The sequence below is a fragment of the Spermophilus citellus genome (genome assembly GCF_964194105.1).
Source record: "Spermophilus citellus genome assembly, chromosome: 13".
In the NCBI taxonomy this organism is placed as follows: domain Eukaryota; kingdom Metazoa; phylum Chordata; class Mammalia; order Rodentia; family Sciuridae; genus Spermophilus; species Spermophilus citellus.
This window is the reverse complement of record NC_138193.1, coordinates 25,922,856-25,945,874: the sequence shown is the minus strand read 5'-3', so window position 1 is coordinate 25,945,874 and position 23,019 is coordinate 25,922,856. Positions and strand designations below refer to the sequence as shown.

Below are 23,019 nucleotides of genomic sequence, written 5' to 3'. Positions count from 1 at the left end.
TGAGCCACAACCCCAGCCCCCAAACTTATTTTTAACGCAAAAAATAGTGAACTAGAAACTTATATTATCTCCATCTGCTGCAGTGTAGAAATCATGGCCAAGATCAGGAACTTGCACAAAAGAGTGGACAAGACAGCACACAGCCAACAGAAAAGACATCTATCTAACTACTACAGAGTCTGGCCATGCAACAGCAGAGCTAAAGAAACTTTACACAAATGACGAAAGCAAACCAAGATTACCTCAGAGCAAGATTTTGCCTGTTTGGAAACCAAGCTTCCATTATTCTCAGAAGACTTCCGTTTTACACCTCCAATTCTTGCAGAATTATCTAAAATGTGTAAAAATAGGTAAGCTGGTTTCTTGTAACATAAGGAAAACAGAGAAAAGGGGGAAGGAGAAGATTTTAATTAGATAGTACTGTATCTTACCATATGTCACGAAGTTATCATGTACAACTTCAACATGAATCAGTGAGGGATCGACAATTTTCAATGCTGGAATCTTAAAAACAAAAACAAAGAGGGGTTGGGGTTGTAGCTCAGTGGTGGAGCGCTTGCCTAGCATGTGTGAGGCACTGGGTTCAATTCTCAGCACTGCATATAAATAAGTAAAATAATGATACACTGACAATTAAAAAACATTAAAAAAAACAAACTAAATTTTTTTAAATGCTTAGGAACACATTGAAAATTGGCTCAATTAAAATAATAGAGTATCTTAGAAATAATTTCTTTTAAAAATGATTGTAATAATTTGTATCTCTTATTCTAACTTCATAAAATGAGAAAATATTATTAGGTACTTTAAGATCACAGATTTTCTGTGTGGTTATGTGGCCCTGGAACTCATCTTTCACACAGTTACCATGGTCTTTACCTCCTCACAGTTGACTTGAAGAGTTTTAGATGCTGGGTTTCCGTTCACAACAGTTGCTGAAAACCACTGAGTAGATGGGTCCAAACTATAAATTTTTACTTCTGAACCAACTAAGTTTTTGTCACCTTAAAAAAAATAAACGAAAAAAAATGTTAGAGAATCTGCGCTACCTTCCAATAGTACCATTATCCAAGACATCTTCCCCAAATCTTTAATTTCTATAAACATAAAGATAAAATAATTGCTACAAACTTAAAACAGACATTTCAGCAAAGCTAAAGAAAATGTAGGCTTTCAATGCTCCATTTTCTTACAGATTTGAATTCGAATAATATATTTGACACATTCCATCAGAACAAAAAGTATCAGACAATTCATCAGAAACTCACTGTTCTGTGTAGTTTTAGAGGAATCAAATTTAGGAACCCCAACAGAACTGTGAGTTTAATTCAGAAAAAAAAAAAAATTTTTTCTTCATGACTGTGAAACTGAGAAACTCAATACCATTAAATGGGAAGGTAAGGATTACTAAGGAATTTTATACAACTAAAATTCCAAACATCAAATTCCATGTCAGAATATAACTGAGCTTTTAAAATGCCTACATTACATTTATAATTTCACATAATTTCTGAACTTTACAAATTAAACTCCTCAATCATGTTACATAGGAAAACTTCTTATTTTTCAATTTTAAAATTAATTACAATGAAAAAAAATTAAGAAATCTTAATGACAGAATGAGGAAGAAGAGCTAAACCATAGGTTCTTAAAAGCAATCACTGGTTAACTTATGAACTATCAACAAGAGAGCATCCACATACCTTTTAAAAGATGGCTTTCATCTAAATGTTTCACAATCAAAGCCTGAAATTCTTTACTGATGCTCTGATTATCAGTAAGGGAAAGCCGAAGATTGTTTACATCCTGTAAAATCAAAGATTGTTACACTTTAAGGAAACAAAAAAGAATTATTTATAAATCCCAATGACCATTTCAACTGGTCATCCAGACCAGTTCAGGTAATGTCAACTAGCCATTTGATGGCACCAAACCATTTCAACTCCAGTGAACTGAGTTGGTCAAGAAGTTGGAAATTATCAAACACAGGCATAAGGCCAACTGAGAGGAAGTCACCCATGCCAAGAGCGTGAGAAATACCAAGTGACTCAATCATGATTTTAAGCATGACATAACTTTGGTTATGGGAAAATAATAAGTGAATAAACAAGCTGGTTGATCCAACTTTAAAACAAATCCATATACCAAATACTGGGAAATCCCAAGCCCAATCCAAGAAACAAAGACACACCGAGAGATGCTCATTGTCAATTCACTAAAATCGCTGTTTTAGCATCTCATTTCATACAAATTCATTTAACCTATCTATATCCCAAATACATTCTACTTTATAAAAGGTAAGGAAGCTGGTGGTGGGGGATGACAAACAGAAAACCTGAATGCGCAGCCCAGGGCTTCAGAGCGAGCCAGTTCTGAAACACTCCGTTCTTGGCAGCTGCCCCACCTGGCACTCATCCGCCCTCTGGCTCTGTGTGCACACCCAGTTATGACAAATGTATACAGACCGTCAATAGGAACAACCAGCCAAACCAAAATTCTAGCAGGGCAAAGAAAAACAGTGCTAAACACAGCAGCCCTTACAACTCAGGGCCTTCCCACTTCTCTGCTACTGTGAGATACATCCACAGCAGCAAGAGCAGTCCACCAATTTCTCCCACTTAGAGAAGAAGGCTGAGCTGGAATAGTGTATTTTCTTAGTCAGATATTGCTACATAAACCAGGGAAGCCACAACAGCTCAAAGGTAATTACCAGAATGGGTCATATATTGGTTGGGTTTTTCCCCCTCATAATTTAGTACTACAATTTCAAAAAAAAAAAATCCAAATCTTATTATAAGATAAGCAATCTACTGATGCAGAGAGCCACATGGGGCTCCCTGGAAAGGCAGAGTGATTCTAGTCTACCTAGGACAGTTTTAGGGCCTATCTAAAGTGCTAGATAGTTCATCTAGAGACCCTGTCTTATTTCTTACCCATAAGTAACTGAGTCAAATCCATCTAACCACACATCTTAAGTTTCTTTTTTTTTGACATCTTAAGTTTCAATACCAACTTCTGCATATGCCAAATGACATTCAGGTGCTCTCTGCATTATTTAGAGCAAGCATCCTATAAACTCATACAGCAGAAGCCTGATGTGATCATCCATATCTACACAATAGTGTCCTGAGTAAAATCCAAGAATGCACACTGAAGTTTCCCTCAATGAATTATATATTAGGATTACATGAAGAACAATTTTCACACTGAGAACCCAAGGTACAACTCACTGAGAACAAACACTAATCTAGATTTTCCCTTTTTATAAATTTTTTTAGTTGAAGATAGATAAATAAATAAAGGTATTGTCTATCTATCTATCTATAATATGGTATCTATAATATGGTAGTGCCTCACATGAGGTAGGCAAGTGCTCTACCACTGAGCTACAACCCCAGCCCTAGATTTTTCCTTTTTAATTTTGAGAAACAAAACTAATACTTCTACCTTAACTGAAAAACTAAGACATGTGGAAGATGTAAATTCAGGAAACAATGCTGGCAAGTAAAAACTATTCTACCACCCAGTAAGGCAAAAGAGCCAAACACCCATCTGTGTCACTGGTCCTGTAAACAAATCATTCTTCTCAAGGCAGGAAAACCATCAAGATGCCTAGTAACATATGAAGGTAGCTTGCATGTGAACTTAATTGGAAGCATCCTCCTTTGTTCTACCTACTTCTACATTATAAAATGAAGCCTACATGATGGGCCTTGTTTTCACTCATTTCCAGGATATGGAAGTAAAAGCAAAGCCAATTGTTGAGAAAGCCAGTGTGTGGCTTTCCAGTACAGGCCCAGAAACTCAGCCACCGGCCCAGGCTGCATATTAGCAAACACACAGGTTTAATAGTTGTGCATACTACAGAAACAAGTCAGATCTGAAATCACAAAGCAGAGTGCGTAAAGGGGACAGATGTCATTACAAAACCAATAGTATTCTGAAGGCAGTGATCTCCTCCCTTCTAACGTTTCCATAACAAATACTAATATAAACAACCAGAAGCCCACCTTTAAAGGTGAGAGTTTTCCAAACGAATTGAAAAGAATGTATGTGTATACAGCCAATCCTCAGTTATGTTCCACCAGATTGCCAAAAGGAGAATTAGTGAATACCAAGCCATGGGTCTTAAGAGAAACATGGGATCTTATGAACCTCTGGTCACATTCTCATCGTCTGATCAATATATAACCTTGCTGGATGTGTTTCTGTGAAAGACACCTTATGCAATACACATTGCAGATTCATCAGCCTTGAACTCGTGTCCACAAGCACCCCACCTGACGGCTGGGCAAAAGCTCCTCTAACACATGTACTTCAGACCCACCACAGCTTTCTTTTTCTTTTTTTTAGTTTTCAGCGGACACAACATCTTTGTTTGTATGTGGTGCTGAGGATCGAACCAGGGCCACACACATGCCAGGCAAGCACGCTACCGCTTGAGCCATGTCCGCAGCCCCACCACAGCTTTCTTGAGCTTATAAACACCAAACAACATCTCAGCACTACATCTGGGACACTTTACACAGAAAAAAATTACAAAAGGAAAACAAGAAAAAAAGCAAAAAAAAAAAAAAAACAAAAAAACACAAAACAGTGAAACTAAATAAGGTGCAAAAAAGATACTTGTTTACACCAGGAGAGCTGAAATAAGGTGACAAAGGAACATCACCTTAACTGGCCTCAGTGGGAACCCACATCAGGCAACTCAAAAAGTGTTCTGTGCACATGGATGAATGAATGCAAGCCAACACAAGTACTGATTTGGGGGCTACAAATATATTTTAGTAGGTAGGCAAATTCACAAACATAGAATCCATGAGTAACCAGGATCAGCTGCATTATTGTATGCCTGTGTGTACTCATGCACATACACACAACTGCAATAGTCAACTTTCCAACATTATTTCCATATCACCTAGGTGTTTCCATACATACCATCAATTGTATACCCTGTCCTTTCAAACCAAATGGATGACACAGACCATAGGCTATAATTGAAGGATGCAATCCAACAACCCTTTTTTGAGGGGGATATATCAGGGATTGAACCCAGAGGCACTCGACCACTAAGCCACATCCACAGCCCTATTTTGTATTTTAGAGACAGGGTCTCACTGAGCTGCTTAGCACCTCACTTTTTACTGAGGGTGACTTTGAACTCACAATCCTCCTGCCTCAGCCTCCCAAGCCACATAGCGTGTGCTACCGTGCCTGGCCCAGGCCCAACAACCCTTTTTTTTTTTTTTTTGTGGTGCTGGGGACTCAACGCAGGGCCTTGTGCATACAAGGCAAGCACTCTACCAACTGAGCTGTGTCCCCAGCCCCCACAACTAACTCTTGATGGGATGGGTTCATCTCTTTATTAAGCATCTAAATATGGGCAAGCAACACCAATCTTACTTCTCATGTTAAAAGAACTTGAATCTCTGTTTTTAAGAATGATTTAAGGATGATTTACCTGTATAGGCTTTAAAAGATCTTTGGAAAGAAATACGCTTTGCTGATCTCCTAGGAAGCGAACAGAAGTTATGGATCCCAAACCAGCTTTGTCCAACAAAGGTTTGTACACCTGGGGGAAAAAAAAGTTTGGCATCATAATTGCTATCAGCATTATTCTGAGAATGGAACTGGCAATTTTTAGGCACACAGGAAGTAACAAAGTCAGTAAGCTTGTGTTTACTGCAAGGACCTCATAATAATGAGGTACCTACAAAAATCACACAATTTTCATTCAAACCCAGTAACTTAAACCAGATATGCATTGGGAGTCATTAACACACAGGTCCCCAGTTCCTCCGTTTTCCAAAATTTATGCAAAAGAGGTATATGCACTTTTTTCTGGGGAGACTGGATTATATAAAGAGCAAAGTATGACTTAAACTGTGACCTCCAGCAGCTCTTCTCACTCATGAGCAAAACCCTGGCTTTGCCAGCAGCAGGTGAGGCCCTCCAGGATCTGGCCAACTTTCAAGCACCATTCTGGCCTTTCCAACTACCTGTACCTGACTTCCTCATAAGCTCCAGATGTCCTCTCCAGATACAGTGGTCACTCTCTTCCTCAAACTGCACCACATTTACAATGCAGATACAACCCAAACCTTCTTGTAGTATATTTAGAGCCAAAAACAATCCAGAGCAGGAGGAATCTTGGAGACCCTGAGGTCAGGAATGGAAACCTCTTTTATGGACTGCTGCCACAGAGACCTGCCCAGTGCTACCTGGTCTCACCAATTTTAGGGACACTGAAAATCTAAATGCACATTCCACATTTTTTTAAAAAGGCAGCTAACTCTATTTTCTTAAAACACTTAACTGTTTCGGCCAAACCAAACAGATCTATCTATATGTATGTATGACTACCAGTTTCTGACCTCTGATCTTGACATTCCCCACATTACTTCCTCCCCCATTTTTCAAGTGAAGAATATAAGACCCTAAAAGCCCAGGGATAGGCCCAGAGTTGCAGAGCTCCTACAAGGTCTGGCAGAAGATTCTAGGTGCTTTTGTACCCTCTGCCTTGTCACAAACATAGACTATTGTTTCATGTGTGTGACAAGGGCCAAACACAGGCATTTCATTTATATTTTCCTTGTTTTACCCCAAACAGATGAAATGTTCTCTTTTCCTCAGTTTTACTCACTATTGCAGGCCACTGAATAGTTCGTTCAGAAATTTCAGGTGACTTTCGTTCAGCCAAAACCAAATTATGTTCTACCAAAAATGCTTTCCTCTGAAGGCTGTAGACTTCTATCCATCTTCTCTTCCTCCAAGATTCCCCATCAAACTCGACACATACCTGGATGAAAATTGGAAAAGCAGATTCAAGTCACAAACATTATCAACATACAAGTTTAATCATGTCATTATTATTCTTGAGTCTCCCACATGCATGTGTTAGTCCCTCCTAGTTCCCTGCCTTTCCTTCACAGCCACAGCAAAATAATCACACATGTACCAAACTTGATCCCCAAACTACCCTGGGATACAAAAGTTCAGGGCTTTCAGGATCAGTGTCCTTAAAGTAGTCTCTAGGTAGCCCAGAAACCAAAGAACCCCACTTAGAAGGGATTTACATGTTAATTAGATGTGTGAACTTTGGGAATTAGATGAGACAAATCTGAAACCCAGAACAACTAATTTTCCAAGTGCATTATAATTCAATTCTCTGTTGACACTGCAGTGGGCTTAAGAAGACCCCATCATGACACCAGCTGCTTTTAGACTCCTCTGGTAGACTACTTAGCAAAAAGCCCTAATGCATGACACACCTTCAATATACCTTTCAATAGAGAAAAGGGAGAAATTTACTTCAGGGTTGGGAGTCTAAAACTATTTTACACAATAAAATAAATAAGAAATTAATAAATGACCCCAGAACTACGTTGTTGTTTTTTTTTTTTTAAATTCCTGGTATTGGGGGGCTGGGGCTGTGAATCAGAGGTAGCATACTTGCCTGGCACACTTGCCATACTTGTGAGGCACTGGGTTCTATTCTCAGCACTGCATATAAATAAATAAAGGTCTAACAACTAAAAAAAATTTTTTTTAAAACTCCTGTTGTTGGGGATAAACCAGAGCACCTCATTCATGATAGACAAGCACCCAATCACTGAAAGACCCACTCAGTCAGTCTAGTTGCTTATATAAAAGTCAAACTACCTTTGAAATATAATTTTCCAAGTAACTGTAATGTTTTCGGCTTCAGATAGGCAAAAATATCTTTTAACCATAAGGCTATAATCCTTATAACTTAAATAAATTTATGAAGACATTTTTGTAAAAATCAGACAAAAGTTGATCTCTGGCAACGCCCAGAGGTAGGAATTGTTCACAAATCCTTAAAGTTTGATAAAAAGTGATGCACCCAAAACACCCAAATTTATTTCTTTGGTATTGGGATTGAACCCAGAGCACTTTACCACTGAGCCACATCCCCAGCCTCCGCCCTTTTTATTTTGAGACAGGTTCTTACTAAGTTGCTTAAACTGGCTTTGAACTTGAGATCCTTCTGACTCAGCCTCCCAAGCTGCTGGGATTATAAGCATGTGCCACTGTGACTGGTCAAAACACTCAAATTTCATTAGCTATTATGAATATGCTGCCCCTTAATTTATTCTAAAACTTTTTTTAACATTTACATATTTTAGCAGACTTGAATAAACTCCCTTAATATTCAGTGAGAAAATCACTATTTTTATTTAAAATTCTTCGTCTTACAAGAGACCGCTTTTTTGGTGTTTCAAGGATTATTAATGAACCCATCTCTATCAAATCTTATGATTTCACAGATGTCTTTACTAACTACATGGTCAGAACCCAACTTAAGAATCCTTTCCTCAAAGAAGCCTCCCCTTGCAAAAGAGCCTTTCCCCTCCTGAGAGAGGTCCCCCTGGCTAACTGTCCTCAGAGCTCTATGCATTTCCCTCCTAGCACTTACCCACCAGTTGGCATTAAATTTATGGCTAGTCAACTGACACATGAATCAAACAGGTCAAAGTTTGTGTCTGGTTTTGCTCACTGTCTTGTCACTGGTATACAGTCCCTATCATTACTCAAAGACTTATTAAGCATAAATAAATGAACTTCTCTCTGAACTGACTCCTACATTCCATTTCTCTTATTTCACCTAAAAAGCTGTAAATTTCAGCTGATACACTGTTAATTCCAATCCTGAACCTTTTCCAATCTACAGGATATCTTCAAAAAAAAAAAGATAAAATTAAGACCCACTCTACCCTTCTAGCAACAATAAACACACATCCTTAACTTCCCAGGCAATTTGGCTAGGACGCTGCATAACTTCTTGTATGGAAGGATTTTTTGCAGTAACACCTTATACTTTCCAAATCAGAATAAATGCAAATGGAGAACAGCTATATGGCAAAGCCTTTCTCCCAAGTTATATCCATTCTATCACTTCAACCAACCAACCAATGCTCCTTACCAAGGTGTACTGAGACTGCTCATTTTCCTGGCTTCCTTGCCAGAGGATCCAGGTCTCCTGACATCTCCCACAGAGAGACTTAGTCTTTCAACCCCAACTTAGCTTTCCATGCCAGTTTCAGATATGTGATATAAAAGGAATAAGCACACAAATTTCAGAATCAGAGAGACCTTGGCTTGAATCCCACTATGTTGAAACTTTCCTTGATGTTACTTGCATAAAACAAAACGTGATTAGAAAGGAAACCAACTCAACTGCATCCCAGGTTGAGAATTCTTACTTAGAAGTCTAGATCTCTGAATCTTGTTTTATTAACTTCAAAAAGAAAGCAGTAACCTCTACCTCTCACTGAACTGTTAGGTAGATTGGGGAGGGGTCGGTACTGGGGAATGAACTCAAAGAGGGGTGTTCTACCACTGAGCTACATCCCCAGCCTTTTTTATTATTTGAGACAGGGTCTTGCCAAGTTGCCCAGGTTAGCCTTGAATTTGCATTCTTCTACCTAGGCCTCCCAAATCACTGAGAATACAGGCATGAAACACCGTATCACCATACAACACACATTACAACAAGGTATGTAAAGTGCCTGGTTAGGCAGCCAGGTAGTTTTAAGACCTATATGTTAATCTAAATCATATCACCATATCACTGAAGTTATGAGTGAAGGAGAGAGTCTTCAACATAACCAGATCTACTCAACACTGAAAAAAAAAATGAAGGAAGGATTAAGACTTTAAGTGGTTTTCCCAAATATAAGCAACAATGTTTATCAGACCACTATTTAAAACTTAAGATAACACAAACTAAAATTCAAATATCTCAATTTTTAAGTACTTTTAATTTTAAGTTCAGCTCCTGCACAAGGCCCTGGGTTCCATTCCCTGTGCAGCAAAACAAAACAAAAACCCATGTATGTCTTTCATTTTTTCTTCAAAAGCCTGAGGTTCAATACTGAAGGACACCTCCCCTAAAGTCTCTTTTGCAAATACTCTGGGGCAGAGGGAAGACATTCATATTCAGAAAGAACTAAGGGTGACTCATTCAGTTTATGCAGGCTGACAAATGAAATGAGCTTCTGCTGTGTACTTTTCCCCATGCTCCCTAGGCCCACAAAGAGGTTACTTGTGCTGTCTGACACTAAAGGCCAAACAAAGGTCAGTTATGACTGCCTACCTGAACTTTCAATTTTACTATTCTTGTAATAGGGCCTTTTGTAAATGTGCAACTGATTAGGCTATCAAATATTTTGACCAAATGTTAGATATTTCAAATCAATTACTTCAAAGCCAATTTTTCCCAAAAGAAAATTTTACATGATATGTGAATTAATGTTATAGCTAATCTCAGCAAAAACTCATCTCTCCTGAGCATATGATTATGAAAACCACGGGAACTGCCAAGGAGAATGTTACCAAATGTGAAGGTAGAAATACACAGAACAGCATGGTTTGTAGTTAAATGTTTGACTATATATTGACTCTACCTAGTTCTACAATGCAGAATACAAGTTTCACTATTCCAAAAAATAAGAAATTAACTCATTACGCTTCCATTACATCTTCTTACATGAAAATAAAATGCTTACCTAAAACCCGAGTCTAGTATTCAATTATAAGTGGTAAACAGTCTCTATTACACTGCACCAGGAGTTTCTCATCTTACATAGCCTGGCTGGCAGCAGAATCCACCAATATTCAAGTTCCAACCGTATACAAGGATGAAAGGCATTGGTCAGGCCACTCATTTGCTGACAACAGTAGGAAAAGATACATAAAGATGAAAAACGGGTAGGATTGTGGCTCAGCAGTACAGCGCTTGCCTAGCATGTGTGAGGAACTGGGTTCGATCCTCAGCACCATAAATAGACAGACAGACAGACAGACAGAAAAAAGTAGAGTTAAAGAAAGATAAAGACTTAGATAGGCAAGGTGGGGAAGGAGGACATTCCGTGCACACCTAATACAAAAGAAAACAGTTCACACTCAAGCAGAAGGATGAAAGATGAAGTCAGTCCTGGGAACCACATTTAACTAAGATCTCTGTTATTCTAGAGGTAGAAAAGGCTACTGCCCCAGCAGTTATTTCTGAACTGTTATTTGTAAACTGTTTCCTAATAATAATTATTTTGATTCCTTCACTTATTCATGCAGATATTTAAGTACAAGTACATACTACATCGTGTTCAAGGTATGAAGGATTCAAAGGCTAGCAAAATAAAGTGCTCGAAGCAATTTTTTTTTTTTTTTTTTTTTTTTTTTTTAGGCACTGGGGAGTGAACTCAAGGGCACTTGACCACTGAGCCACATCCCCAGGTCTATTCTGTATTTTATTTAGAGACAGGGTCTCACACTGAGTTGCTTAGCACCTCACCTTCGTTGAGGCTGGCTTTGAACTCGAAATCCTCCTGCCTCAGCCTCCCAAGCCTGCTGGGATTATCAAAGCCTAATTTTTCAAGTCTGTAGACAAACTTGGGCAAGTTATGTAATTTCTTTAAACTTCAATCTAACCCCCCCCCCAAACACACACACAAAATCTTACAAAACAGGCTACTGGTAAGGATTATTACTTGCCACATAATAACCAATCATTATTGCCTGTTACTATGTCTTCCACTTCTTTGCAATCAACTACTAGATATATTGCTTTTGTCACCTAAGTGACTTTGTTACAAAGTCTTTCTGGCAGTGAAACAAAATTAATAAGCCTTGGCCTTTAATATCATTCACAATTAAGCCTGCCAGTCTAGACTGATTTGTATGTGTGCTAAAACTTAGAAAAATCATCAGAGTACCTACCTAAGTTTACTTATTCAGTCACCTCAGCGCCCAACCTCACCACTCAAAAAAGCTCAATGTCCCTAAGCCCAGATTAAGTATGGTCTTAGTTACTTGGTTCTACCTGCACTATTTGGTTCCAGTGTTTCAAAATCCATTTTTATTAACTACGGTAGTTATACTTAAGCCAATTATTTCAATGGCTACTGAGGAATGCAGTAGTAATGATTAGAATAAAGAAATAATATAGATTTGCATCTTAAAAAGGGCTGAGTTGTGAAGTCTGCAGATAGGGCATAAGTCCAAATTAACCAAAACTGCTCTTGAATTGAAATCCCCAGTAGTCTCCAGTCAGGCACCTTAGTACAGTGGAGAAGAAACATTGCCCAATCTGGATTCAAATCCTCACTCCCTTACTTACAGTAGCTAATTACACAAGTATAGATAAGAGTCCTTTTCCTCAAACTACTTCCTTCCTCATCCAGAAAATGAAGGTATCACAGCTCCTGAAAGTTGGGTGTGGCAGGGATATAGAGATAAAAATAAATACATACTAAGAACCTCCTAGATTGTCTGCCTACAACAGATCCTCAATCACTGCCATGGAAGGGAAGGCAAGGGAACATACAGTTAAAAACTATTTCTATTCAAGTCAATTAAAACACAAATTCTACAGAAAAAATTTACCTAGATGAAATTAAACACAGCCATCTTGATGAAATCTCATACACAAAGCTCTACATTTTATGTAAAAAGGTTACTAGCCTAAAATAAATAGGCTGGCTATCCTTGTACAATACACTATCTCTATAAACATGAAAACCTCTTTGGTACAAGAATGAGTGGAACAGAGGAGAGAAACCAAACCCCACAGTGTGTGGTTGGAGCATTTTTTGTGGCACAGCTCTTAATGCCGATGGTGAAGAGGGCAGCCCTGGAGTAGAACTTCCTGGGTCAGAACACAGATTATGCCAGTTGGCTATGCAAGTTGCCAGTCATGTGACCCTGAGCAAGACAATCTTTGTAAGACCTGATAAAGTGGGGGCATCATTGCTGGTAAGAGGTCAGCATGATGCTTGGCATGTGCTTAAGTGCTCAATGCTCACTTCTCTGCCTCAACGTGAAGACCAGGCACCTGGTAGAAGTTTTAAAAACATGTAAGTACAAATATCCTCCTACCTCCACTCTTTGTGGACTCATACTGGTTTGGGAATGGACAGACTATCAACTGTATAAACTGTACAAAACTGAACAGTGTTTCAGAAATCAAAATATATTCAATTGCTAATGTTAGAACTTGCTTCCTTTATTTCCTGAGCAGAGTTTCAAGAAAAAGCAGTGGTGACCAAGTGAAGATCCTGAAACACACACATCACTCAGAGTGGAAATCTCTTCCGTTCTGACAAGCTTCCTCCAACTTATCACCACTTTGCAGTCTTTGTTAGGGATCTTTTTTCAGCTATTTTTGCACAAAGGAGTCTTTGTTGGTACAATGGCTTCCTCACTGGTTGTTCCCAGACAATCTTTTCACAGCAATACTTCTATTAGAGTATAATTAGAATTCATCCCTCTTTCCAAAGATCTAACTGAAAAAGGTTCTCAGTGTCATTCTGGTTTAAGAAATCACTGACTGCACTTGCTCCCATTTCTCTCCTTGCCCCCAAACACCCAAGTGCAACATAGATTTCGAAGCCATTCCTCCACTGCACCATATATGGGCCAGCTCCACCCCCAGCGCTCCATATATGGTCATATCCCACACCCACCCACAGACTCCTCACAGATAACCAGGAACCCATTCCTGCTGACCCACCATATACGGACAAACACCCACCCTAACACGCCGAGCAGAACTAAACTCCTCCCTCTACACTCACACTTCATTTTTAACCAGTGCTTAAGTTAAAAACAAAAAAAAAAAGTTAACAAATCCAGAGGAACACCCCCCCACCCCAAGTCTGAAAGCATCTCCAGGCACCAGCCCCATTCCTACCGCTTCCAGACGTCACCGCTCGCCCAACCTGACACTAGCACTGCTCCTCCCCGCCGAGGAGTCGTCGCCCTAGCGGGGCCGGCGCCGGCCGTGCAGCGCGCAGCCCCCGCAGACCGCGGCCGGCGACTCCGGGCGACAGGGTACCGAAGACTCGCGAGGTCCCCTCCACAGCACCCGCAGGTCCAAAGCCAACTTTCGGGCCGCCCCGCAGGGGGGCTGCACGTTCCCACGGCAACGCGGGGGCGGCTCACCTTCAGGTCCTTCCTGGAAACGTCGGGGTGGGACACGGCGCGGACCGTGCCCGCCAGCCAGGGCCACTCGGCCACGCGCTGCACGTCCCAGCCGTCGTCGACGCCGTCGGCCGCGCACAGGCTGAGGAACCGCTTCCCCACCAGCACCGGCCAGCTCTCCCCGAGCGTGAGCACCATATCTCCGCCGGCGGCAGCGCCCTCCTGCAGACACGGAAGCGAGCGTGTGAGGCGCGGGCCCGCCCGCCAAGTTTCGCTTTCCCGAGCCCCGGCCCGCTCGCCGCGGGGGCGGCCGGGGGACTCTGCGCGCCCGCGCCCGCCCCCGGCCCCGGCAAGAAGAGGGCCCGGCGCAGAGGCCCGTCCCGCGGCCACCCGCCCGGCCCGCCCGCGCCCCACGCCCCACGCCCGGCCTGCGCGACGCGCGGCCCGCGGGCTCGCCCCGGAACCCCCGCCTCTCTCGCAGCCGAGGCCGCGGCGCGCTCACCCGCCTCCCGCCTCCCTGAGTCACCGGCGGCGGCTGCCGTCCCCAGCCGCCCAGCCGACTCCAGCTCCTACTTGGTTCAAGAGCTCTCACAAGACACGCACGGCCCCCGGGCCCGCCCCCCGGAGCCGCTGCCGCCGCTCATTGGCTGCACTGCAGGCGGCGGGCGGGGCTCGCGGGAAAGCGGCCTGTCGCCACTGGCCGGGGCGGCGGAGGCGGGGCAGAGGAAAACAACAATCCCTCGGCGGCTCCTCCCCGTCCCCTCCCCCTCCCGGAGCCCAGGCGACCCCCACTCGGGACGGACGCGCGCCAGCAAAATCCCTCCGCCGCGCCCCATTCTTTCCGTTTGTTACCTCACGTTACGCAAAAGAGTCCCGCGAGATCCGTTATCAACTTCGGGGGCCCAGAAGAAACTGCCCTGGCGCACAGATGAGGCTGAATGGGGAGACCCGGGTCTCCAAGTGCCTATTGGATTGTTCTACAAGTGCGTAGGTTGTCGACCAAAGATGGGCCTTCACTTGGCGGAAGAATCTCACAGGAAAGGGCGAGGGCGGACGGCCGGCGGGGGGGCGGGGGTAGGGACGTGCGGTTTCAGGCGTACTCAGCCGGAGGCGGAGCTGCCGAGCTGCTTTGTGCGCAGGCGCCTCCCAGCGGGCGCTGGCGCTGGGGCTGCTGGGTGAAATGGCCGCGGGAGGCGCAGGCGCACGTGGTGTGGATCGTGAACGTCTAAGTCCGCCATTTTGAAGGAGAGATGAAGAAAGGCATGGAGCCATCGGGGTAGGACGTTCCTTGTCTGTGGAGCGTGAGAGGCCGCCCAGTGCACCGTGGAATGAGGTTTTCTAACGTGAAGGCGGGGCTGGGAAGTTGTTGAGAGACCAGGAAGTTGAAAGAGTAGATGAAGGCCATGATGATGCAAGAAGAAATGCAGGAGAGAAGGTGGTTTGAAGGACAAAGGAGATGAAAGGTGCCTGTGTTGAAAGGACCACCGATGTTTGGGCGAAATGAAGAAGAAATGGAATGGAAGAACTGAAGACTTCTTTATAAAGGCTGGGGCTTGATGAGGAGTCACACTTAATTCTTAAAATAATGACTGAAGAATCCATGCTCCCAATTTTACAAGTGTGAAAATGGGAAATCAGGAGGAAAAAAATCAGAACTATTTTAAGGAACTGTAAGATGCAAATTAACTCCACGAGTTCGTCTTGGATACATGTGTTCTAAATATGTGACTTTTAAGTTTTTGAAGTTAATGATAAAACTGAAGAATTAAATGAGATTTAAAATTTGCAGACCATTAAAGGGGAGGATATAGCAAAGAAAACCTGTCCAATCAACAAGGCCAAAATAGAAACAAGAAAAGCAAAAGAAAGCAGAATATGCTAACATAAAATAAAATTAGAACCTTAAATCTAAACTGTGTGTACAATAAGTATAAATGGGTTAATTTTACTCATAAATTTAAAAAGATATTTTTTCATTAAGAACAAAATCCAGCTATAAATTGACAAGAAAATTCTTAAAACAGAAGAAGTTTGAAAATATTAGGCTAAGGGGCGGGGATTGTGGCTCAGTGGTAGAGGGCACACCTAGCATGCAGGAGGCACTGGGTTCGATCCTCAGCACCACATAAATGTAAAATAAAGATACTGAAAAAATATATATATATATATACTAGGCTAACATTTTTATGTGTGATGTGTGTGTGTATGTGTATACACACACACATATATTTAGTTGTAAATGGACACAATACCTTTATTTGATTGATTTATTTTTATGTGGTGCTGGGAATCAAATTCAGTGCTTCCATGTGCTAGACAGGTGCTCTATCGCTGAAGCACAACCCCAGCTAGGCTAATGTTTTTTAACCCAAAACTTGATCAGACAAAAGCAATGTAATACTATTAATATATAGTCACAAATCACTTAATGAGGGGATAGTTCTGAGAAATACGTAATTGATTTCATCATTATGCTAACATCATAGAGTATACATACAAAAGCTAAGATGACTACAATATCACAAGTGATAAGGTCATAAATGACCTACCATTGTCTGTAATGCTATTATACAGCAAAGGCATCAAAAGAGAAAGGATGTTGTCTTAATAAAGGATGGAGTCCATGAAGATAACATGCACTCCAGAAATTATGATGAATGAAAACATGGACTAGCCTGAACTAACAGCATGAAAAAATTTTGTACCAGGAGAAGATTTTAACCGTTTGTAATGACATCTTGGATGCAATTCCTTTATTTTACTAATTTATTTTTAATGTGGTGCTGAGGATAGAACCCAGTGCCTCACACATGCTAAGAAGTGCTCTACGACTGAGCTATAACCTCAGCCCTTATAGGCATCTTAGATACATTAAAAAGAAGTGATGGTATGGAAAACCTAGATTATATTATTAACTCTATTTGAAAAACAATTGCTAAGGAATGAGTTCTACCAAACCTCAAGGAACATATTTCCTACATTTTATTCATGGTTCCAGAGCTTATAAAAGATGGAAAACTATTCAATGCTTTCAATAGAACTTGCAAGAAACCATTACCAAATCTGAAGTAGAAGACAAGAAAGAAAAACTATGGCTCAACTACACTTGAGATCATGGATGAAAATTTCTTATATAAAATATGAATAAACAATCCCTAGCATACTTTTACATAGTCACGATGATTTCTTGGGAGTATTAGATGAATACAAAATTACTTGAAGATTTTTAAAAATTAGCTATAATTCACTGCAGTGGCTAAAAGAAAAAAGGAAAAATGGTATGCTCATTTAGTAGATGCTAAAAAGGACATGTACTCACATTGAACACCTATAAATGACCTGAAAAGCACTTCAAAATACCTAGAAAACTAGAAATGTAAAAAGCACACACACTTACATTGAATACTCAATCATGATCTTAAAACAATTTTTTAACTTCATAGAAACCTAGGAATATAAGATTTATCATAAACATGCACAAACACACACATACACATGATCTAGAAGACATCTACAAACTTGCTTATCTCAGCATTGTTTGTGGTTGTGAAAAAAATGGAAATAATCTAAATGTACTTCAGTTGGGAAATGAGTAAATAAAATGAATACAAGGAATGTGATACTTATTGGAATGCTAGAGCTTGGCTCCATACTTATTGTTTTTTCTGGTGAGGAAACTTAAAATCTACTTTTAGCAATTTAAAAAATTTTTTTAGTTGTAGTTGGACACAATACCTTTATTTTACTTATTTATTTTTATGTAGTGCTGAGGATCAAACCCAGCACTTTGCACATGCTAGGTGAGTGCCCTACCGCTGAGCCACAACCCCAGCTCCTTTTATTTATTTTTTTTTTGATAGTTGGGCACAATACTTTTATTTTATTTATTTATACTCTTAGCAATTTTCAAACATAATTTATTGTTATTAATTGCAGTCACCATAATTTACAGTAAATCTCTTGAGCTTGCTCCATCCATGTGAAGTTTTTGTATTCTTTGACCTACAGCTCACCGATCTCTCCCCATTCTGTTATTCTCATTTGTTTAAGGTTAATGTGTTCATTTTCTTTTTGAAATTTAATTTTTAACTTTTATTAGTGGCCTCTACTACATTAGCAGGTTAAGAGAGAAAATACATATAATTATCTCAGTAAATGCACAAAACCCATTTGATAAAGCTTCACTTCCATTTTTTATAAAAATGAATAGAAGAAACTTCCATAGCTTGGTAAAGAACCTGCTGGGAGTAGACTGAAACAACATACTTGATTTTTAAATTTTAGGAGGATTCCCACTAAAGTCAGGAGCACCATAAGGATGCTCTGTGTGTTATCACTTCCAGTCAAGTTGCAAAAGAGGTTAATCACTAATAAGACAATAAAATAATATAAACATTAGGATGGAAGAAAAAGCCACATGATTTGTAAACAATTGTTAGAATTTTTTTATTTTTTTATTAGTTGATCAAAACATTACAATGATCTTGACATATCATACATTTGATTCAAATGGGGTACGTAATCTTATTTTTCCATGTGTATAGATTGCGGGATCACATTGGTTATACAGCCACGTTTATACATAGGGCCATACTAGTGTGTATTGTATTCTGCTACCCTTTCTATCCCCCCCCATTTTTAATATTTGATTTTTAGTTGTAGTTGAACACAATACCTTTATTTTATTTATTTTTACGTGGTGCTGAGGATCCAACCCAGGGCCTTGCACATGCTAGGCGAGCGCTCTACCACTGAGCCACAATCCCAGCCCTCTTATTCTTAAATGTCAACTTAAAAACTTTTATTCCAACTTGAAAAGGTTGCAATTGTTAGAATTTTAATACAAAAATCAAGAAGATGTAAAATAAAAGATCAACAAGTCAAAAGAATTTTTATTATTTAACAATTAGCATATGTTAGAAAAAAGAAAAGATTAATGATTCAAGCTACAGAATACCTAAAAATAAACATCACATGAAGTGAACAAAATTGTCAGACTTTACTAACATATAAAAGACTTAAAAATGTTATCTTCTTATATGACTTGATAAAGATGTCACTCCAAATTTAACAAGGAAGGAGTAAAAAAGATGAAGACATAGAGTTAAGAGTATACAAAAACACACCCATATATGTGTGAAAACTTAAAATTTAATGCTATGATTAACACAGCATTTCAAGTGAGTGCTAATAATAAACTATTTAGTACATGCTTTGGGGTGTTTTGATTACAACGAACCCAGCCTAATTTCATCACAAGATTGGGAGCCTTCTCATCAAAAAGTCATGATAAGTTAATTTCTGTTTTACTATAAATTACTGCGATTTCTAAACTTGTTTGGAATTCCTGCCTGTGCCTTGAACTCACTCATGCCTAGCTTTCCCTGACCAGATAACAACCCTCTCTAAAACCTTAGTGGTGCCTCATAAATCCTGACTCCCCCTGACCAGATAACAACCCGCTCTGAAACCTCAGTGGCACCTCAAATTCTTATCTGAATTTACTCCCTCCCTTGAAATGTTAAGCCATGTAGATCATTAACATGCCATCTGCTTATGTATTATGTTTGTCAAAATCCTGTTATCTGTAAGTATTTAAGACACCCCACTTTGCAAGTTTTTGTGTATAAAACCTTGTTCCTGAAAAGCTGGGAGGCTGGTCTCTAGCCCACATTAGGGGAGACAGCCGCTGATCAGCTCTCTGTGTACACAAATACATGCTTACTTTAATTTGATTTAAAATTGGAGTCAGTGGTCTTCTCTTTGCATCGGGGTTCAACAGTTATTCATTAGGAAGAAATAAAGCCAGATTCCTCTATCAGCTTTCACAAAAATAAATTCCATGTACAGCAAAGAACTAAATACTTTAAAATCTCCCACCTCTTTCTCTTTCCCTCCCTCTCCCTGAATCTTTCAATCCTCAGGCCACTGGGCAGGCAGAACAAGTTAGATTTCCACGTGGAGAGGCTGGCTGGCATGGAATATTGGAGCCACTGGGTGGTGAGGGCAGCCACAAAGGGGTGGCCAGTGTGGTATGAAGAGGCTGTTGATGCAGGGGAAGGACAGCATCAGGCAAACAGGGAGCATTTCCATGGGGAAGGGTGTCCTGGTGTGGAATGTCACCAAGGAGGCTAAGGAGGGCATTCAGGCGGGGACCAGCAATAGGCCTTGAAAGGAATCAGGAATATCTTAGAAGCAAGACAAGAACCAGGAGAAAAATATCCTGCAAACAAACCAGAAAGAATTTCAACCTGGAGGATGCTCATCGAGGCCAGAGGAGGCAACACTGTCAAGATGGGGACATTGATACTATCGGAAATTGTATCTTGGGCTGCAGTTATGGTCAGAAATCCCTTCTATTGGTTAGTAAAAGTCACCATCCAAGTCCAGCCACGCATCGCCAACAAGGTCCCCCTGCTCACCAGCCAGAGGACTCTCTCTCCAAGGGACGGCAGAGCCTCCACACACATGTAGGAAAGGAGCAGTGGGAAACATTGAATCTGCTGGACCTGGATTCTTCAACTGCAAAACAAATAGACAATGTTTTTGCCTAAGTTTGCTTTTCTTTTCTTTTAATATTTTATTTTTTAGTTGTAGTTGGACACAACACCTTTATTTCACTTATTTATTTTTATGTGGCGCTGAGGATCAAACCCAGGGTCTTGCACGTGGGAGGCGAGTGCTCTACCGCTGAGCCACAACCCCAGCCCTAAGTCTGCTTTTCTTAGGACAAGACTGAAGGGTGTCCCCTGAGAAAATGAAAGGGCTTTAGGCTGTTTCTGGTGACACGGCAGTGTTCCTTCCCCTGGCATAAGGCCAGCGCAGAGCTCCCTGCCCCCAGCTGTTACAAAAGCCTTTGAGAAATCATTTACATCCACAGATAGTATAGATTTTAAGTAGACAGTTTTATCAGCTTTATGAATACATATATTCAAATAACTCACATGCCAATTAAGATACAGAAGGGAGTTGCCAAACCAGCAAGGCCAAATATGACCCTCTGCCTAGTTTCCCACAGTCTGGGAAGCATAGTTTTGCATTTTTTAAATGTTTTTTAAAGCAAGAAGAATAATTTTGGTGACCTGTGCTAATGATATAAAATTCTAATTTCAGTGTCTACAAATAAAATTTTATTAGAACACAGCCATTTATGTTTGATCTACGACTGATTTCATTCCACAAAGGTAATTGTTAGTAGTTCAGAGACTATATGATCCTTGAAATCTAAAATATTTGGTCTTTGGCCCCTTTCAGAAAAAAACTTGCCAAATCCAGATTCAGAACATTTCCATCCTCCTGAATATTCTGCTTTATTGTAATCAAGACCTGCCGGAGTAAGCTTTGTTTTGATTTCTATCACCATTAATCAGCTTTGCCTGTTCTGGAATTTATTGTTTTGTTTTGTTTGCTTGCTTTTGCAACACGGGAATCACACCAGGGCCTCGTGCACACTCGGCATAACTCTACCATTGAGCTACGCCAGCCCCTGAATTTGACTTAGATGAAATCCCAGGGTGTGAGCTCTTTTTGGTCCTGCTTCCTTTACTCACATGCTTTGAGAGTCATCCATGTGACCACATCTGTGAGCATTGTTGTCTTTCATAACTGTGTAGTAGTTCCCATTGTCTGACTGTGCCGTAGTCTGAACAAGCTCCATCAATACAGAACTGACCATTTGGTTCTTGGCTATTTTGAATATGTTTGGGTGTACGTCCACTATCTCGGTATTTGGTTTGTTTTCCTGACCTACTCTGCCTTTTTTCCATTATTTTTACTCTTTCTGCATCTCTTCCTACAAAACCAGATTTATATAGTTGTGATTTCCTTCAGCCTCTTGGATTCCCAAATAAATCAATAATTTATCCCATAATTTATATGGCAGAAGGACCAATAAAGGGAATAATGCACCCATTTGCTCACTTTGCATTTCTGCCCAAGGTAAAACTAAGTGACTGAATTCAACCGCCTTCCACTGGGTGCAGGATCCACTGTGATTCTGTTGCGACTCCCTGGGCTCTGGTGCCCTCTAGCAGAAGAATCTGATTTCATTCTTGTGCCCCAGAACAAGGGAGGCAGCACGTGGGGTACAGAAATCGCAGGTCACAGCCTTCCTGGCATCAAGGGGTAGGCAGGGCCTAGGTCTCCCAATGCCATACCATACAGAGGGGGTCCTAGCTGCACCCGGCACTTCCTGGCCAAGCCTCTTCTGCACCAGGTCTCCTCAACCTGCCACGACCTGCAGTTATTTTTAGCATGCTAGCAGAAAAGGCAACATGACTGCTCCAGCATGGGTATGCCTCTCACCACTGGCAGCTGCCCCTCATCCTCGGAGAGGCCCCCCTGCTTTTTCCAGACCAGGGCAGACTGTTGTCCTGCCTCACTGAGTTTGATTTTCATGACCTGGTCTCTCCCATCTGCCTGCTGAGGGTCTCTGCTGACTGCAGAGTCTTGCAGGCTGCACTGCCTTCCAGCCTATCTCCTCCAGGGGCTGTCTAAACTCCGTAGCCAGGAAGACTGCTTGACTCCTAGCTTTCTGTTCACCCTGCAAACTGAGCCAGCCTTGTGGTCTCAATTTGATCAACAACAAAAATATACACAATAAACACAAAATGATGTGGGTTTTTTTTTTCTTTTTGAATAAGAGCAGCTCAATAATATTGGGGGTTGGTTAGTGCAATGCAGAGAACATAAGAGGGAAAGGACAAAGTAACATTTAACAGCAATGTTAGTCTTAACTGAGGACATTATGAATCCTTGTTATTCACTATGCTTTAGAGTGTACATCAAAGCCATCAACTTGACTTTGAGGTGAATGCACAATTGTAAGAACAATGCTTTTCATAAGTAACACTACATGTCACTGTACTGGAAATGAACTCCAATGCTGACTTGTATTTGGACTTAGCTGAGCAAGGGAAAACAACACTCAAATAGGAAGAGCTGTGCAGATAGGAAGGCTCTTTTTGAGGGTGGGGACAGTTTATAAGGGATTGAACTCAGGGGCACTCAATCACTGAGCCATAGGCTCCAAAGTAAGATCTTAAAGTGTGACTGATGTTTTTCTCACAATGAGTT

The 23,019-nt window shown here is 40.8% G+C and overlaps 1 protein-coding gene across 4 annotated transcripts in view; it reads right to left on the bottom strand.

Moving 5' to 3' along the window:
- The window catches only part of KDM3A (lysine demethylase 3A), a 46,093-nt gene extending 30,086 nt beyond the window's left edge, over window positions 1–16,007 (bottom strand). For 2 of the 4 annotated variants that reach the window (XM_081265015.1, XM_081265017.1), the window contains exons 1-8: window positions 14,447–14,521; window positions 13,966–14,166; window positions 6,644–6,799; window positions 5,462–5,572; window positions 1,704–1,806; window positions 880–1,004; window positions 432–504; window positions 243–331 (exon numbers count right to left, since the gene is read on the bottom strand). In XM_081265015.1, coding sequence (XP_081121141.1) covers window positions 243–331; window positions 432–504; window positions 880–1,004; window positions 1,704–1,806; window positions 5,462–5,572; window positions 6,644–6,799; window positions 13,966–14,142 — 834 coding nt within the window. In that variant the 5' untranslated portion in view covers window positions 14,143–14,166; window positions 14,447–14,521. Of the gene's footprint in view, window positions 1–242; window positions 332–431; window positions 505–879; window positions 1,005–1,703; window positions 1,807–5,461; window positions 5,573–6,643; window positions 6,800–13,965; window positions 14,167–14,446; window positions 14,522–14,796 lie in introns of those variants that run through there. The other 2 variants (XM_081265016.1, XM_081265018.1) reach the window with 2 other exon arrangements.
- Window positions 16,008–23,019: the final 7,012 nt, after the last annotated feature.